The sequence below is a fragment of the Haliotis rubra genome, unplaced genomic scaffold (assembly GCF_003918875.1).
Source record: "Haliotis rubra isolate DU_JTF1 unplaced genomic scaffold, ASM391887v1 Scf33, whole genome shotgun sequence".
Lineage (NCBI taxonomy): Eukaryota > Metazoa > Mollusca > Gastropoda > Lepetellida > Haliotidae > Haliotis > Haliotis rubra.
Genome location: NW_025767002.1, coordinates 356,990 through 377,258, shown reverse-complemented (window position 1 = coordinate 377,258; position 20,269 = coordinate 356,990). Strand labels below are relative to the sequence as shown.

Sequence of the window (20,269 nt, the reverse complement as noted above, 5' to 3'; positions counted from 1 at the left end):
TTACTTAATCACAAAGTAGTGTCGACTCTTTGAGGATATCAGTAGGTGAGTCTAATATTTTACCACTTAGGATTCGATGGTAAAAACAAAGTTGCATCACACATCAGTTTATTCTCTTGAAGGATGTAAATGTGAGGTTCTCGTGGTTCACATTGATGTCTCAGTGGTAGAGACAATATTTTATGACATTTCAGTGTTGACTCTTGGAGGAAGCCAGTCTGTCTGGTCTGTACACTGAGGCCTCTTTGGTAGGAATGACTGTGTACCACTTTCAGTGTTGACTCTTGGAGGATGCTAGAATGTGGGTCCGATACTGTACACTGAGGCCTCTTTGGTAGGAACGACTGTGTACCACTTTCAGTGTTGACTCTTGGAGGATGCTAGAATGTGGGTCCGATACTGTACACTGAGGCCTCTTTGGTAGGAACGACTGTGTACCACTTTCAGTGTTGACTCTTGGAGGATGCTAGAATGTGGGTCAAATACTGTACACTGAGGCCTCTTTGGTAGGAACGACTGTGTACCACTTTCAGTGTTGACTCTTGGAGGATGCTAGAATGTGGGTCAAATACTGTACACTGAGGCCTCTTTGGTAGGAACGACTGTGTACCACTTTCAGTGTTGACTCTTGGAGGATGCTAGAATGTGGGTCCGATACTGTACACTGAGGCCTCTTTGGTAGGAATGACTGTGTACCACTTTCAGTGTTGACTCTTGGAGGATGCTAGAATGTGGGTCCGATACTGTACACTGAGGCCTCTTTGGTAGGAACGACTGTGTACCACTTTCAGTGTTGACTCTTGGAGGATGCTAGAATGTGGATCCGATACTGGACACTGAGGCATCTTTGGTAGGAACGACTGTGTACCACTTTCAGTGTTGACTCTTGAGGATGCTAGAATGTGGGTCAAATACTGTACACTGAGGCCTCTTTGGTAGGAACGACTGTGTACCACTTTCAGTGTTGACTCTTGGAGGATGCTAGAATGTGGGTCAAATACTGTACACTGAGGCCTCTTTGGTAGGAACGACTGTGTACCACTTTCAGTGTTGACTCTTGGAGGATGCTAGAATGTGGGTCCGATACTGTACACTGAGGCCTCTTTGGTAGGAACGATTGTGTACCACTTTCAGTGTTGATTCTTGGAGGATGCTAGAATGTGGGTCCGATACTGTACACTGAGGCCTCTTTGGTAGGAACAACTGTGTACCACTTTCAGTGTTGATTCTTGGAAGATGCTAGAATGTGGGTCCGATACTGTACACTGAGGCCTGTCATCCAGAACTTGAGCAGTTGCTTGTCTTCCTCCTGTGCGTTAACCACTTTAAACAATTTCTCGGTGTCTTCCTTCGACCGACTGCCTCCTGCTTTAGTGAACTTGAACAGCACCTTGACCTTGCTGAAAGGGGAGATAAGAATGAAATGATCATATGGAAAACTGGAAAATTACATGTAGGAATGCTTGTGTCCCCTTGCCATTAACACATGCAACATGTATGGCTCTACACACAAGTGTGACACATGGCTATGCATATATTTCTGGCTTTGTATAGATTATACAGCTAAGTATGGACTGTATGGCTATCTATAAACTCTACTGATATTTATATGGCTAACTATGGACAATATGTGTGGATTCTATGGTTACATATTGACTCTATGGCTACATAAGCACTCTATGGCTATATGTGTGGACTCTATGGCTATGTGTGGACTCTATGGTTATGTGTGGACTCTATGGCTATGTGTGGACTCTATGGTTATGTGTGGACTATGGCTATGTGTGGACTCTATGGCTATGTGTGGACTCTATGGCTATGTGTGGACTCTATGGCTATGTGTGGACTATGGCTATGTGTGGACTCTCTATGGCTATGTGCTATGGACTCTATGGCTATGTGTGGACTCTATGGCTATGTGTGGACTCTATGGCTATGTGTGGACTCTATGGCTATGTGTGGACTCTATGGCTATGTGTGGACTCTATGGCTATGTGTGGACTCTATGGCTATGTGTGGACTCTATGGCTATGTGTGGACTCTATGGCTATGTGGACTCTATGGCTATGGACTCTATGGTTATGTGTGGACTCTATGGCTATGGTGGACTATGTGTGGACTGACTATGTGTGGACTCTATGGCTATGTGGACTCTATGGCTATGTGTGGACTCTATGGCTATGTGTGGACTCTATGGCTATGTGTGGACTCTATGGCTATGTGTGGACTCTATGGCTATGTGTGGACTCTATGGCTATGTGTGGACTCTATGGCTATGTGTGGACTCTATGGCTATGTGTGGACTCTATGGCTATGTGTGGACTCTATGGCTATGTGTGGACTCTATGGCTATGTGTGGACTCTATGGCTATGTGTGGACTCTATGGCTATGTGTGGACTCTATGGTTATGTGTGGACTCTATGGCTATGTGTGGACTCTATGGCTATGTGTGGACTCTATGGCTATGTGTGGACTCTATGGTTATGTGTGGACTCTATGGCTATGTGTGGACTCTATGTGTGGACTCTATGGCTATGTGTACTCTATGGCTATGTGTGGACTATGGCTATGTATGGACTCTATGGCTATGTGTGGACTCTATGGTGTGGACTCTATGGCTATGTGTGGACTCTATGGCTACATGTGTGGACTCTATATGGTTATGTGTGGACTCTATGGCTATGTGTGGACTCTATGGACTCTATGTGTGGACTCTATGGTGGACTATATGTGGACTCTATGGCTATGTGTGGACTCTATGGTTATGTGTGGACTGGACTCTATGGCTATGTGTGGACTCTGTGGACTCCATTATGGACTCTATGGTTATGTGTGGACTCTATGGCTATGTGTGGACTCTATGGCTACATGTGTGGCACTCTATGGCTATGTATGGACTCTATGTGTGGACTCTATGGCTATGTGTGGACTCTATGGACTCTATGGTGGCTATGTGTGGACTATGGCTATGTGTGGACTCTATGGCTATGTGTGGACTCTATGGCTATGTGTGGACTCTATGGCTACATAAGCACTCTATGGCTATGTATGGATGTGTGGACTCTATGGCTATGTGTGGATAAGGACTCTATGTGTAGACTTCATGGCTATGTATGGACTATGTATGGACTCTATGGCTACATGTGGACTCTATGGCTATGTGTGGACTCTATGGCTATGTGTGGACTCTATGGCTATATGTTATGTGTGGACTCTATGGCTACATAAGGACTCTATGGCTATGTGTGGACTCTATGGCTAGCATGGCTATGGCATATATGTGGACTCTATATGGTTATGTATGGACTCTATGGTTATGTGTGGACTCTATGGCTATGTGTGGACTCTATGGCTATGTGTGGACTCTATGGCTATGTGTGGACTCTATGGCTATGTGTGGACTCTATGGCTATGTGTGGACTCTATGGCTATGTATGGACTCTATGGCTATGTGTGGACAGGATGGCTACACAAGCACTCTATGGCTATGTATGGACTCTATGGCTATGACATATGGACTCTATGGCTATGTGTGGACTATGGTTATGGCTATGTGTGGACTCTATGGCTATGTGTGGACTCTATGGCTATGTTAAGTGGACTCTATGGCTATGTATGGACTCTATGGCTATGTGTGGACTCTATGGCTATGTGTGGACTCTATGGCTATGTGTGGACTCCCATATGTGGACTCATAAGCACTCTATGGCTATGTGTGGACTCTATGGCTATGTGTGGACTCTATGGCTATGTGTGGACTCTATGGCTATGTGTGGACTCTATGGCTATGTGTGGACTCTATGGCTATGTGTGGACTCTATGGCTATGTGTGGACTCTATGGCTATGTGTGGACTCTATGGCTATGTGTGGACTCTATGGCTATGTATGGACTCTATGGCTATGTGTGGACTCTATGGCTATGTGTGGACTATGGCTATGTATGGACTCTATGTGTGTGGACTCTATGGCTATGTGTGGACTCTATGGCTATGTGTGGACTCTATGGCTATGTATGGACTCTATGGCTATGTGTGCACTCTATGGCTATGTATGGACTCTATGGCTATGTAAGGACTGGCTATGGCTATGTGTGTGGACTCTATGGTTATGTATGGACTATGGCTATGTGTGGACTCTATGGCTACATGTGGACTCTATGGCTATGTGTGGACTCTATGGCTATGTGTGGACTCTATGGCTATGTGTGGACTCTATGGCTATGTGTGGACTCTATGGCTATGTGTGGACTCTATGGCTATGTGTCTATGGCTACATAAGCACTCTATGGCTATGTGTGGACTCTATGGCTACATAAGCACTCTATGGCTATGTGTGGACTCTATGGCTACATAAGCACTCTATGGCTATGTGGACTCTATGGCTATGTATGACTCTATGGACTCTAAGATCTCTATGGCTATGTGTGGACTCTATGGCTATGTGCACTCTATGGCTATGTATGGACTCTATGGCTACATAAGCACTCTCTATGGCTATGTATGGAGTCTATGGCTAGATAACACTCTATGGCATGGAATGGCTATGTGGACTCTATGGCTACATAAGCACTCTATGGCTATGTATGGACAGGATGGCTACATAAGCACTCTATGGCTATGTATGGACTCTATGGCTACACAAGCACTCTATGGCTATGTATGGACTCTATGGCTACATAAGCACTCTATGGCTATGTATGGACTCTATGGCTACACAAGCACTCTATGGCTATGTATGGACTCTATGGCTACATAAGCACTCTATGGCTATGTATGGACTCTATGGCTACATAAGCACTCTCTGGCTATGTATGGACTCTATGGCTACATAAGCACTCTATGGCTATGTATGGCCAGGACTCTATGGCTACATAAGCACTCTATGGCTGTGTGTGGACTCTATGGCTACATAAGCACTCTCTGGCTATGTATGGACTCTATGGCTACATAAGCACTCTATGGCTATGTGTGGACTCTATGGCTATGTATGGACTTTATGGCTACATAAGCACTCTATGGCTATGTATGGACTCTATGGCTATATAAGGACTCTATGGCTAATTATATACTCTATGGCTATATAAGGACTCTATGGCTAATTATATACTCTATGGTTATATAAGGACTCTATGGCTAATTATATACTCTATGGTTATATAAGGACTCTATGGCTAATTATATACTCTATGGTTATATAAGGACTCTATGGCTAATTATATACTCTATGGTTATATAAGGACTCTATGGCTAATTATATACTCTATGGCTATATAAGGACTCTATGGCTACCGATATATAAGAACTCTATGGTTAAGTATAGACTCTATGCCCATCTATAGACTGTGTACTGACTTCATCCACTCCTCCTTGATGCAGATGAAGCACTGCTCCACCACCTCCTCACTCAGGTTCTCGTTCCTCAGGGCCATCTCCATCTTCTGCAGCACAGTGGGGGCTGCAGGCACAGGAGGACAAGGTTACTGATGTACTCAGGGCTGGTTCTTTCTTGTATTGTGCACAGTCAGCAATATTTCAGCCACGTGATGCCAGTCTGTATATAACTGAGTGTTTGCAAGACAAACCAGTGACTGATATTATGAGCAACCAACAACATTGATTGGAATATGACAATATGCCATCAAACAAGTCACTAATCATGTTCAGATTCATCTTTGTCACCTCTTTTGACAAGCAATGATGTGCCATGGATGTTTCATAACACTGTACACAACAGGATACTATGAAGTGACACAACTTTAATTATATACGTCAGAAATATGAACATTTTGATTCTTTGCCATAGCCTGTGTCAGTGAATCATCCAGATCATCATTGCCATCCAATAAAATCATACAATAATGCCCGACTATGGTCTAACTACCATATGATCTTTCCCTTATTCACTTGAGAATGCCTGTAAAGTAAGTGAGTGACAACACCACTTTCAACAGTATTCCAGCTATGTCATTGAGTTTAAGCTTGCTTTGGGAGGAAAGCACAATGTGTTATAGACATATACTCCTTGGTGAAACCAACAAACACTGGCATGGTACTGACAAACCTAGAAACATAATCGGGGGAACCAGGATTTGAACCCAAAATCATAGGCATTCCCAAGGGATGCAACTCTGCAGAGTGAATTGCAGCATTATTGATATTGGGCCACCTGGGCTCCTTGAAAGTAAAACTGTTTTAGGATTTTAATCTTCCTAAAATGTGCACAAACGATTGTGAAGAAGAAAGGTAGGTGAGAGCAATATACTATGCGATAAACACAAACTAAAATGTGTGCCAAACTCACCTTTCTCGGGGAGCTGGACAGGGCTGCTGAGGCGGTAATTAAAACTGCTGAAACAGTTGTCTGTGAGTGACTTGTCTGACTCCAGTGAGCTGCCGGGAGCTTCTTCTCCCTCTCCTTTCAGGACCTCCACAAGGATGAACATTTCCGTGGACATGGTGTGGTTTGGGAGAGGGACATTGAGTGCCAGGCCGAGGAAGTTGCAGCGCCAAGACTCCTCGTATGTGTTGCTGTATGTGATGGCCCGACAACAGCCCTTTGGCAGCAGCATCTGGAGTGAGTGAGAGAGTGAGTCAGTGAGTGCTTGTTTATTTATTTGATATATACTGAACAAAAGAAGTTGTGCAACACAATATTTTGGGGATATTTTTTGAATAAAAGATCTGATTTTAATGAGATGTGAGTATTTGTAAATGATTAGTTTTCATCACTATGGTAACCTACCTTCAGAGCAGCCAGAATGGCCTTGACCTGTGACTTCTCGGCCCCACTGATAATCACCTGGTTTCCGATAAGCACATGGTGGGCCAGGGTGTGGAACTTGCTGTTTCCAAGCGCCTAGAAGTTAAAAAAATTACTCAAAAATGAAAAGAAAGAAATATAAGAAACTTTTTGACCAACAGAAAAATTTAAGCATATTAGAGCATTTGGATATTCTAGAAAACCAAACCAAAGATGAATATGTACAGATGCTGATTCCTGAATGGTTTTTAGGAAGAATGTTTGCAATATCTGTGTGTAAAGACATGGTCAAGAAGTAACAAATATCAGGCCACAGGCTTCTCATGTCAGGTGTTACTATAGGGATTTGCAATGTAAATGTAGCATATATATGAGATATGGTCACTACCAGTAAGGTCCTTTATATAGTACTATGATGCTGATTGTCACCATATACAGTCGGGCACCATTGTGTCGAACTGAGAACTCGATATTTCGGTTGTCTCGATATAACATCTCGGTCCCAGGAAAATCCTTCATAATTTATCATTATTAAAGCTCTTTTAACTTGATACGGATGTCTCGATATTTCGGATATCTCGATATAATTTCATTGTCCCAACAAGCAAAATTACCCTTTGCATTGGTTTGTTGTTTACACAGCACTCAAAAATATTCCAGCTATATGGCAGCAGTCTGTAAATAATTGAGTCTGGATCAGACAATCCAGTGATCAACAGCATGAGCAAATGGGATACCAAGCTAACGAGCCTAAGCACCCGATACGACAAGCATGGGTTGCTGAAGGCCAATTCTAACCTGGATCTTCACGGATCATATATAGGGTTTGTGTCTGATGTTTAAATGATCAAAGCACTGATCTCCTCACCTTGCGGAACAGTCTCAAGTCTTTAATGAACGGTGCCTTGCTCATGTACTCCTGCTCTGTATCGCTGTCGATGCAGCCTTCGTCCTCCGACGCCACCTGCTCAGCCTGATTATCGCTGATCTTCCGTGAATACAGCTTGATAAAACCTTCCTCCGTCTCTGGAAAACAGTATTGGCTGTCCTGATATCCTATGTGAGAAGTTTCTCAGACATACAACCCTATCCCGACCCATTGTATGTACAGATTTAATTATCACAGTAATTCTTGCAAGTAATATATGAGAGTGAATACATGAGTTAAGTTTTATGCCACTTTTACCAATATTCCAGCAACATCATGGCAGGGGACACCAGAAATGGGCTTCACACATTGTACCCATGTGGGGAATTGATCCCGGGACTTCTGCATGACTAGGCTATCCCACTTCCACTTTTAATATATGAGAATTACTGTTATGAGGATTATCATAAGCTGACTGAGATGTACTATAAAAGAAATTGTTTTGACACTGCAAAGGGACACAACTCTAACAAATATTTACAAGGGCTCCTTGGGCGCATATAGGCCTTTTGAGGAGCAAGGTCACCCTAAAACCTTACATAACTATCTACAAGGGATCCAACAAATCCAAATATTTGGTAATGAATACAATAACAAGTCATAAAATTCAGTGAAACACTAACAAAATAGATTCCTTGACATGTTTTGACCATGCTGAATAATACTAATTCATCACGACAATAACCAGTGATCCCAGTGTAAAATAAATATATAAGAGTGTTAACTATTATCCTGCCTGGATTGAATATATTCCATTTTAAAAATTTACACCCAAATTCAAGAAAAAACACTCCTTTTTAAAAAATTCAAGAATGTTTGATTCCAGTGATCGCTAATAAATTGAATCCATGAAGGTATATGGCTCTATTCAGCAAATGCACAAGTGAATGGTAACAGCATTAATATTTACCACTACAGTGAAACACAGGTATGACAAACCAGTGATCATAATCAAGGTGAGCTTGGGATCAGGCCTCCACTATCACGACATGTCTAAGGGGAATAACTCTGCATAGTGAATTATGGGCCACCTGAGTGTCTAAGGTTTACAAGCAATTACAGAAGCAGACCAATCACCCATTTTTCCAAAATTTCAAACAAGAATATGGCTCATGTGACAACTAACCTCACCGATATCTATTCAATTTGATCCCAAGATTTGTTTATTTTGTTGTCTAATGCCACACACAGCAATATTCCAGCTATATGATAGCGGTCTGTAAATAATCGAGTCTGGACCAGACAAACCTGTGATTGACATCATGAGCATCGATCTATACAATTTCTCATACAATGACATGCATAAACCAAGTCAGCGAGCCTGACCCCCCGATCCTGTTAGTTGCCACTTCTGACAGGCATGGGTTGCTGAGTGAGTGAATTGAGTTTTACGCCACACTCAGCAATATTCCAGCTATATGGCGGCTATGGGTTGCTGAAGACCATTTCTAACCAAGACATTCATGGGTCCAAGACCCTCTCACAATGTCTCACCCTCCTGTTTCTCCATGTCGATGATGGAATCCTCCGTGGGGGGGTCCCTCCAGCAAAGTCTCTGTCATCCGATTCCCACACGCTTTCAGGATCCATATAAATGAGAAATGCAACACTTTAAACACGTTCTTGTGACCTGTAAGTTCAACCAACGACCGGGCAGGCTTGTTACCACCCCTTTGTTGGATAAAGTTTGCGGGGTTGATGGACGGGTTCAGTCCGCGTCGTCTGCGGACATTTTGTTTGCTCCTCCGTGTACACTTTGTGTGCTCTGGCTTGAAGGTTTTCTTTCAGTGTTTTTAAATGAGGCACTAGGAAAGGCCACGAATTCAACAAATAGATCTTGTCCATCATAACAATGACGATGCTGTATGAACGCTGAAGCCCCCGAGCCTGGGAGTCCTCCACGTAGAATGTGTAGCTCAAAACATAGCCATACTGTTCATCGCCAAAGAATATGGGTCCTTCTCTTCCAGGACACACCTGTAATAATTAAGATTGAGTTAAGAATCAGTCATAAGTTGACTGACTGAGTTTGCTTTTACGCCGCTTTTAGCAATATTCCAGCAACAACACGGCAGGGCACACCAGAAATGGGCTTCACACATTGTACCAATGAGGGGATTCGAACCCGGGTCTTCGACGTGACGAGCCAACGCTTTAACCACTAGGCTACCCCATCGCCCCTAGTTACGCTGAAAGACTGGAAGATCTGAAATAACATGTTCTAAATACACAAAGTAAAATCTTTCCGCCGCACAGTACAATTTGTTTTTAGCACAAAACAGAAAATGTATTTAGGTTCACCCAGGATTCTGATCTGGAGTGAGTGAGTGAGTACAGTTTAACACAGCTTTTACAAATATTCCAGCAATATCAGGGCAGGGGACCCATGTGGGGAATCGAACCCAGGTCTTCGGCGTGATGAGTGAAAGCTTTAACCACCGGGCTACCCCACCGCCCTGATTCTGACCCGTGTTAATGTTAAGGAGAGCTTGAAGTGACAAAGGTCATAGACATTCAAATCTTTGAGACCGCCTCCGTGGTGTAGTGGTTAGAGCGTCCGCCTGGAGAGCGGAAGGTCGCAGGTTCGATCCCCGACCGCGTCATACCCAAAGACGTTAAAATATGGTACTTGTTGGTCCCTGCCTGACGCTCAGCATTAATGGGTACAACAAGGACTGGTTGGCTCGGAGTCTGTATAATGTGTCTGAGTGGGGTATTCATGCTTCACTGCGGCATGGTATCTCAGTGGGCTAGCACTATAAAACCAGCTTCAGTCTGGGCTAGTACAAGCAGCCGCATATACACATACACACGCATGCATGTCGTCATATGAGCAAAATATTCTCAAGCACGACGTAAAACCCAATTTCACCTCACCTCCAAACTTTGAACCTCATGAGCAATTTAGAATCCTGACAGATAAAACATCATTATCAGACAAATCAAGAAGATTTTGGCGCAAACTCTTTCCAATACTTGAAGAGCACTTTTAACAGCAAAAAAACCCTGTTCTTCTGAAAATATCTTGTATGCCAAATTGCAATAGAATCCAAGTTAGTGTACATTCATTCAATTCAATACACAGTCAATACCTTCTAACAACAATCTATTTCTACAACATGTGATACTTAAGTTACCATGGTTACTAATATTTCTGTACCTCACAGCTGAGACTCCTGATACAAGCTTGTCGGATGCGGCTGAACACCTGTGGGTGGTAAGGATGTTGCGTGCTGACGTAGCTCACATGGGCTTCCTCGTCATTGCTCACATACCCAGGTTGAACTGAGTAGCAGCCCTACAACAAGTCAAAGAATCAGATAAAATATGCAAATTAATGTTAACATCACAACATGTTGTCTTTGTGCTATCTGTTGGGTCTGTTTGCTGCCACCAAAGAAAGTTTCTAAAATGTTATTTTCAGATGTGAACACTCCACATGCTTGGAATACTGTGTTCAAATATACAAATTCAAGAACCCGTGAAGGTCCAGGTTAGAATATTGGCCTTGAGTAACCCATGCTTGTCGTAAGAAGAGGCGACTAACGGGATCGGGTGGTCAGGCTCGCTGACTTGGTTGACACATGTCATCGGTTCCCAATTGCGCAGATCGATGCTCATGTTGTTGATCACTGGATTGTCTGGTCCAGACTCGATTATTTACAGACCGCCGCCATATAGCAGGAATATTGCTGAGTGCCGCGTAAAACTAAATTCACTCACTCACAAAATCAAGATATCAGTGCCTGGAGCTTGATTTCACATTTTATGATGACCCATGGGCTGTTGTGGAGCTACAGTCAGTAATTAATGCATCAGTGGAAATAAGTCTGTAAACTTGACATATTTAACGTAATAAACACTTTAAGGATAATCAAGTAAAGGCACAATAAATTAGATTTTAGTCAGGCCTATTTCCTGAGCAAACATTGTTTCTGTTACAACAAAACTTATACCCAGATATATCGTGCAAGAAATGAATTCAACAGATCTCAAAAACTTAAATGGTCATTTGGAATGAAAATAAAAGAAACTGCCCCATTGTACAGCATATGTCATATACCCTGGAATACACCCGTGCATTAATGAAGCATCACCCTATTTTGAAAATAAGATGTGATGCTACAGAAAAGTTAGGGTATAGCCATCAATTTAATCAATCTGTAATTAAAGAAGCTTTATGCACTGAAAGTTTTACAAATACCATAACCTTTTTTATTCTTTATGAAAGAATATGTTGATGAAAATGTGATGGGACTGAATTTTTACCCAAAATAACCATTCCTCTCCTGCTCAGACTAAACAATTAAATTAAGTTTTGACTAAAAATAACAATTCTGTAATGTACCAAGATGACATTTACACATCAAGTAAGCTTTAATTATGCATAATCAGGAAGAACCCGAATATAAAAGATTCAGACCTTTTTCCAACAATTCAGATTGCTAATTGACAAAAACTGAAAAAGGCCACATTAATAAGATTTTGGAACAAATTTTTTATGATTTTGAGTTTATTGTAATGAATAAACACTTCTCCTTGCCAGATAATGATAATTACAGCTAAAATCTGTTTGTTTTGTTTGTAAAGAAACTTTTCCTGCATTTTAAATTTTTCTTTCTTTTAGTTTGACTTTTCCGAAATCTTAGTTTACAAACTTTCATCCATTCTCAATAAATAACGAATTTATAGGCCACACAACAATTTCAATTTCACTTTTCAAAATAAGGTAACTTGTTTTAGGACAGAAAAACACCTGTTTTAAATATAGGCATTTATCCTAATTAAATTACGTGTTAATTTCAATGATGTTTTCGTTTTTGAAATGTTAAATGCCTGCTCCATCAAATTATAAAGGTTATTTTTGGAGAAAGAGTTTAGAATTTCATTTCAGACAAAATTAATTGGTAAAAATACATGGTGGTACTTATTTTATGCACAGATGTATAAATTGAAAAGGGTTGGTTAGTTGGTTTGTTGTGCAAACTGCACTCAGCAATATTCCAGCTACCGGTATATGGCAGGCGGTCTGTAAATAATTGAGTCTGGACCAGACAATCCAGTGATCAACACCATGAGCATCGTTCTACGCATTTGGGATACGATGACATGTGTTAATCAAGTCAGAGAGCTTGACCACCCGATCTTGTTAGTCGACTCTTATGACAAGCATGTGTTACTTAAGACCAAAACTTAAACAGGCATTTGGAAAGAAAATAAAAGAAGCTGCCCCATCATACAGCATATTTCATACATCCTGGCATCTGTTTTGAAGAGGGAGTAATACTGAATGAACATTTGTGTTCTCTGAAAGTTTTTCTGTAAAAGATTTTAGAAAGCTTTAGAAAGCTTACATCAACCTTCCTCAAGAGATTCATAATAAATTTACACTGGGCTGTAAAAGTTTATGTAGAGTTCATCAGAGGCGACCTTCTGTGGAGGTGTCAAAGATCTTCACGCACAGTGGTACAGTATCAGAGTAAAAGATTTGGTTTGAATGAAACTGAAAACAAAATCTGTATGTTTAAGTCAGGTGATCATCCTTGCACAAATCTTACCTCACACATGTCATTCTTCATGCTGGGCAGCGAGGGAGTCACGTTGTGTGAGTCAGCACTCAGAGAAGGGGACTTAACTCTGCGAGGATATGATGATTCAGAGTCCTCGGCATCCAGCTCATTTCGAGGTTCTTGAGGCCGAAAGGGTTGAGTGCAGAACAAGATTCTGGGTCCATGAAGTTCACAGAAATGGCACAATGAAATGATGGCGTTCATGGTTTCCTAATAACAGAAAATTCATATCATTATATGTCATTTATCATGATTTTTTTTATTCTGATGCAGGGTTTTAGCTTGACCTAGAAACCTCAGGACCCATAATTACTCAATTCAAGAATCTTTACCATGTTTACTAGTGAGGTGAGGTGAAAATGGGTTTAACGTCGGGCGGACGCTCTAACCACTACACCACTGAGGCGGTCTACCATGCTTACAGGAAATGTGAGGGTCGTGTTAAGTAATGAAACAGTGTATGGAACTGTAAAGTAAGATTTGATGAATTTTACTTACTGGAGTGTGTAATATTTCTTGGCAAGAATTTTGTGCAAAGAATAATATTGTGCATCCCTTGAGACATAATATCTACATGTATTTTCTGCATCCACTCCATACATCTGTGTGTACTAGACGTACATTTCAGTTGGTGTGTAACTGTAAGTTTTATATAATGACTGACTTAAGTTTGGGAAGATATCACAAAGCTCTCAGGCTTTATCAGTTTGTATATGAGATGGCTTTTTGCTTGGGGATGGGACACAAGTTAATAGCATCAACTCAAACCTGACTCAAAACAATGTAAAGTGATTTTATCCCAAGTGAAATATTTGGATCTGGATAATTGTGGCTTCATTTAGCTCTAACACTGATTTTGCTGGAGGAAAATGTCACCAGGACATTAGGCATAAGTTAGATAATTTATGATCACTTACACGCCCTCTAATCTGGCGTCAGTCTATTCCGGAATGAAAACAATAAATTTCACAAAATTAACACTGACGCATGATTGGTTTTTGACTGCCCTCAGTAAAAGCATGCCCATTTCTGGCCCTATTTTGAAAGAGAAAGCTATTCAGTTTGCTCCAGAATTAAATGTCAACGAGTTTGAGGCAACAGATGGTTGTCTGGCACGATGGAAGACACGATAGTAGTAGGGGAATGATAAGAAAAACCTGTATAGGTACACCTTGCTCAGAAGCTTCCATATGGGCTAATTCTACTACCAGCCTAGGTGAAAATGAGTGTTTGCCCAATCCCTTCGACAAGACCACTTTCGGCTGCTTCCAGTGCAGTGCACTCCCAGTTAGAGCTATGTGGGTGCATGGATATAGAAATATGCCAGGAACCAAGCTCTGTGAAGCCTATACCGAGATCCCGATCGGTCGTTTGTCCCTTCGAGGAGGCGAAGAGGAAGTACCACATATCGCAAGCTCGATACGCGCGAATCCGGTGGTATAGACAAGCCCCAGACAGCGACAACTCCGACATATCCGAAGACTTGAGGGCCCTGCTGCAGAAGTGTAAGCCCCATGTTGCTTTCCGACCGAGAGAAACAAATCCTGGAGCAATCGGGACACACCTTCTCTGGCAGCTACCAGATCCCCAAACAGTTTCTCCAACTCTATTTGCTGTGCTTTAAGCCCACTAGTAGAAGCCGGCAAAATAGTCGATTCGTCTACATCTACCCACCCACCAATTTCGACCCTCGGTGAACAAACTCGAATCATTCGGCGATGACTGCGATCCGGGTCCCAAGGAAAGGCACAACCAATGCACCGACTGTCACCGCCACTCTATCGGAACTGCCTGCTCTCTTTGGACCCGACAACTCAGCGTGCAAGTCGCGGCGCCATCGACCACTGCGTCGACAGCAAGAAATGTGTTCTCTGGGAGAAAGCGATAGACTACACACCCCAGGGCGACTCCCACTCGAGGGTTCGAAGAGATGCGTGGTCGACAGCTGTTTCAAGCAAATATAGAGAACCTGTGCGACAAGCGCCTGTGCTTTCTGGAGCATCACGGTATGCACTCCTGCGCCAGCAAATTGGTGGACCGTTGTCCGTGCAAGGAGAAAGAGTCTTGTATCTTCCGGCAGCTATCGGGGAAGCAGAGGTACCACAGGGGCGGGGCAATGTTGGCATACCCCATTGCCCAACTATGGCGGACCCAAGGATATGGAAGTAGCACCCCCTCCATGCAGCGAACACCCGAAAGCCGAAGCGTCCCAGAAGGAGTCTACATGTGCAAAAGTTTGCTGTAGCGAGATACAAAGGGAAGAACCGGCTGTTGTTGCTACTCGATCCCCGACTGGGGAACGATTCCAGTCTGGCTACAAGATCGAAAGCGATTCGGGCGCCCGGTGGAATAGCACGCCTACGGTTGGTGCGGGGAACCGTTTCTGTGCAGCTTCGGCAAAATATGCTACTCGCCTATCGGAAAAGAAAGACGATAGAAGTAGAATTGCTGCTTCCTGACCTTAGGTGAGAATAGGTTCTATGGGTCCTGCACCACAGGGCTAGGAGAGTAGACCCTCCAACAGCTTCGCCTAGTATTTTTTGCAGATGCAGTCGCGGGCTGGGGGTTGCAAAGGCGAATGGAGTCGCATTACACTTGTCTAGGCCCGTTTTGCATTATTCCAACTGCTTTTTCGTGGAAATCGTGATGCGGAAAGTATACCCTATTACTACAATATTTTTTCCCCAAAACGCTGCATACCACTCTCTACTCCATATGGAAGGGATCCCCCGCGTTTGGTCTTGGGTGTTTCTACCTTCTCTGCGGTGTGTGGAGGGGTGCCGCGAAGGAGGAAACTGGTTTGCTGTGCTTCCAGGTCTTGTACACAACCTTCAGAGAAAAACAGCGGCTAGCTTAAAGGTAGAGTCCACCTTTGGGCTGTTTCTAGCATCTGCCGCACCTTCTGGATATCCAGGCCCGGGTCTCTTCTTGTTCCTCCTCGGCGTTTTCTATTTCCTCTTCCTCATGGTCGTCCTTGTCCAGCATCGACAAGATGTCGACCAACAAATTAAGTGGTTTGCTCCACGAGCCGCCGCGCATTTGTGGTTTTGCTCCACCACGAGCCGACATCGGCTGCTGTTTGCTCCACACGAGCCTCTAGCCTCCCAAGCAAAGTCGTAGAAGTCCTGGGACGGTGGTAGCGGTCGGCTCTGCAGCAGGCAATATGCTGCTGGTAGGCGGCTTCGCTGGGGGGCAAGATGGCCGCGGGCAATAAGCTGCTGGTAGGCGTTAGCGCTAAGCGGCAGCAGGCAATCGTCTGTGCTGGGGGCCAACGCTTCCTCTCCAGTGGTGTCGCTAGACGGTTCCGTGGCAGTATTCTATATTTTCGCGTGGTCGATTGGAACCCGATGCGAATCGTTGTCTAGTTTCTTGTGCTGGGACTTTTCACGCATCTTGCGAATCTCCTCCACCTGGTCTTGCGATAGTTGTCTTTTGGGAGGCATTTGGTTTGTGCTATATATCTACATTAGCAAAAAAAAAAAAATTGTCTATATGGGAAACTAGGGCACACTAGGTGCAGACTAGGCAAACTAGGGCACACTAAGACAAACTGGGCACACTAGACAGAACCTAGAGGTTTGCTTGTTTTGCCAAGCATTTGCTAAGCATTTCTAAGCATTGCTAAGTATTTGCTAAGCATTGCTAAGCATTGCTAAGTATTTGCTAAGCATTTGCTAAGCATTGCTAGGATCAGGTTTCCTGGGGAGGTTGGGAGTTCCTGGGGTGGATTGGGATTCCTGGGAAGGATTGGGATTCCCATATAGACAAGTAGGAAGTATGGGTATATATTCCCAGGAAAAACCAACCATGCCACCAAGAAGAGATTTGTCTTCGGAAAAGATCCAAGAAATACGCTCCCGCCGAGGGTGCTCCCAGCATAGCGAGGTCAAAAGCGCCGGTATTGGGTCCACAAGACTCTACGACATATGGCGAGAGCCTGCTGTAGAGCCTCCGACCAACCGCGATGGTATTGCCCGCTAGCACAGCCGCGGAACCGTCTAGCGACACCACTGGAGAGGAAGCGTTGGCCCCAGCACAGGCGCATTGCCTGCTGCGCTAAGCGCAGCGTCTACCAGCAGCTTATTGCCTGCGCCATCTTGCCCCAGCGAGCCGTCTACCAGCAGCATATTGCCTGCTGCAGAGCCGACTAAGCCCACCGTCCAGGACTTCTCACGACCGCTTGGGGAGGCTAGAGGCTCGATGTGGAGCAAACAGCAGCGATGTAGAAACCGTGTGGAGCAAACCACAAATGCGTTGCCCGGCTCGTGTGGAGCAAACCACGAATTTGTTGGTCGACATCTTGTCGATGCTGGACAAGGACGGCGAGGAAGATGAAATAGAAAAACGTCGAGGAGGAACAAGAAGAGACCCGTCTGGATATCCAGAAGGTGCGGCAGATGCTAGAAACAGCCCAAAGGTGGACCTACCTTTTAAGCTAGCCGCTGTTTTCTCTGGAAGGTTGTGTACAAGACCTGGAAGCACAGCAAACCAGTTTCCTCCTTCGTGCACCCCCTCCACACACCGGCAGAGAAGGTAGAAACACCCAAGACCAAACGTGGGGATCCCTTCCATATGGAGTAGAGAGTGGTATGCAGCGTTTTGGGGGAAAAAAGTAATGTAGTAGGGTATACTTTCCGCACCACGATTTCCACAAAAGCAGTTGGAATCTGAAAACGGGCCTGAACAAGTTAATGCGACTCCATTCGCCTTTGCAACCCCCAGCCCGCGACTGCATCTGCAAAAATACTAGGCGAGCTGTTGGAGGGTCTACTCTCCCTAGCCCTGTGGTGCAGGACCCATAGAACCTATTCTCGCCCAAGGTCAGGAAGCAGCAATTCTACTTCTCTATCGTCTTTCTTTTTCCGATATAGGCGGTAGCATATTTTGCGGCGTGCACAGAAGCGGTTCCCGCACCAACCGTGGCGTTCTATTCCACCGGCGGCCCGAATCGTTTCAGTATCTTGTAGCCGTGGACTGGAATCGTTTCCCCAGTCGGGGATCGAGTAGCAACAACAGCCGGTTCTTCCCTTTGTATCTCGCTACAGCAAACTTTTGCACATGTAGACTCCTTCTGGGACGCTTCGTTCGCGGCTTTTCGTGTTCGCTGCATGGAGGGTGCTACTTCCATATCCTTGGGTCCGCCATAGTTGGGCAATGGGGTATGCCAAATATTGTGCCCGTCCCTGTGGTACCTCTGCTTCCCCGATAGCTGCCGGAAGATACAAGACTCTTTCTCCTTGCACGGACAACGGTCCACCAATTTGCTGGCGAGGAGTGCATACCGTATGCTCCAGAAAGCACAGGCGTTGTCGTACAGGTTCTCTATATTTCTTGAAACAGCTGTCGACCACGATCTCTTCGGGAACCTCGAGGTGGGAGTCGCTCCTGGGGTGTGTAGTCTATCGCTTTCTTTTCCCAGAGAACACATTTCTTGCTGTCGACGCGGTCGCGATGGCGCCGCGACTTGCGCGTAGAGTTGTCGGGTCCAAAGAGAGCAGGCAGTTCGATAGAGTGGCGCGAGACAGTCGGTGCATTGGTTGTGCCTTTCCTTGGGACCGGATCGCAGTCATCATCGAGAATGATTCGAGGAGTTGCCGCCGAGGGTGAAATTGGTGGGGTGGGTAGATGTAGGCGAAATCGACTATTTTGCCGGCTTCTACTGGGTGAAAAAGCACAGCAAATAGAGTTGGAGAAACTGTTTGGGGATCTGGTAGCGTTCATTAGAAGGTGTGTCCCGATTGCTCCAGGATTTGTTTCTCTCGGTTCGGAGGAAAGCAACATGGGGCTTACACTTCTGCAGCAGGGCCTCCTAAGTCTTCGGATATGTAGGGAGTTAATCGCCGTCTGGGGCTTGTCTATACCACCTCGGATTCGCGGTGTATCGAGCTTGCGATATGTGGTACTTCCTCTTCGGGCTTCGGAAGGGACAAAACGACCGATCGGATCTCGGTATAGGATACATCAAACAGTTCAAAGCGGCACACGGAAGATCATTCTCAGGATGAAAAGGGAAACGTTCTCTTAACCGGTACGGCCCTCTATACCGGTATTTTTGCCGGTCCCCCCCCTTCCCGAATGCCGGTTTAGAGGGCTTCCACTGTATATGTGTTTAGATCTATGGTCTATGTTTTACCTACATAGCGATAACGGGTTAGTGTGCATATGTACCATAATTCATGATAATTGAAAAACATAATCAACGGGATATTTCAGATGGCAATCAGTCAGTGTCCCAGAAAATTAACCAATCTGAAATCCTGCTCACAGCTATGAGTACTTAAGATTTCCTTACCCTTCTGATTAGTAATTCATCATGATCATGCCGGTTTTAACAAGCAACTTTCTGTCATGACTGGTCTTATTCAAATTGTTATCGCTTGTCAACAAACTGAGCCATGTTTGGAGTTATGACATCTATCAGATCACTTACGTTCAAACTTGATGCAACGCTTGTCGGTAATCTTCACTGCTTTCTAATCCAGATCATCCCATTATGTAGCGAGTAAACACTTTGTAAAGTCATGTGAAGACGGTCATGTGATACTGACAAGCACCTGCTGTTGCCATACTTCTTTACAGAAGAATGGTGTCCTACGATGTATTGTTAGTATCAGATCATTGAAGCGACTTCATAAACGTCACCAGCTGAAAGACGCTAATCAAAAGGCCACAGAATCTTTATTTCTAATATTGAAGGGGTGAAAGTTTCAAACAAAAAAATCAAAATATATGTTACTGATGTTACAAACAAATAGGGGAATTTATTCCGTTTATCAACAGAAGAAAAACGTATAATTTTGAGAATGCACTTTCTCACACAAGGGTGCATTTATAAACTTCTGTTTGGCAATCGTTTTTTTGTTGTTGAAAACATTTCATCCAATAAGTAAATTATCGTGTTGCAGTACTTTCACGTTTTGTAAAGTCGATTTGTGTAAATAATTCCAAAAAGTAAATAATATGTAGGCTTTATAGAAAGGGCGAGTTCACACAATCGTCGTGCAGATATC

General features: G+C 43.9%; 1 protein-coding gene across 1 annotated transcript; it reads right to left on the bottom strand.

Annotated features, from left to right (window-relative positions):
* Positions 1-1,192: 1,192 nt before the first annotated feature.
* LOC124284135 (folliculin-like) lies at positions 1,193-19,824 on the bottom strand. Its single transcript, XM_046720194.1, is given in 11 exon segments — positions 1,193-1,400; positions 5,354-5,456; positions 6,303-6,570; positions 6,744-6,857; positions 7,630-7,787; positions 9,184-9,226; positions 9,228-9,402; positions 9,404-9,666; positions 10,850-10,987; positions 13,248-13,469; positions 19,690-19,824. Coding segments are annotated over 10 exon segments (1,662 nt in total). The 5' UTR covers positions 13,464-13,469; positions 19,690-19,824; the 3' UTR covers positions 1,193-1,216.
* Positions 19,825-20,269: the final 445 nt, after the last annotated feature.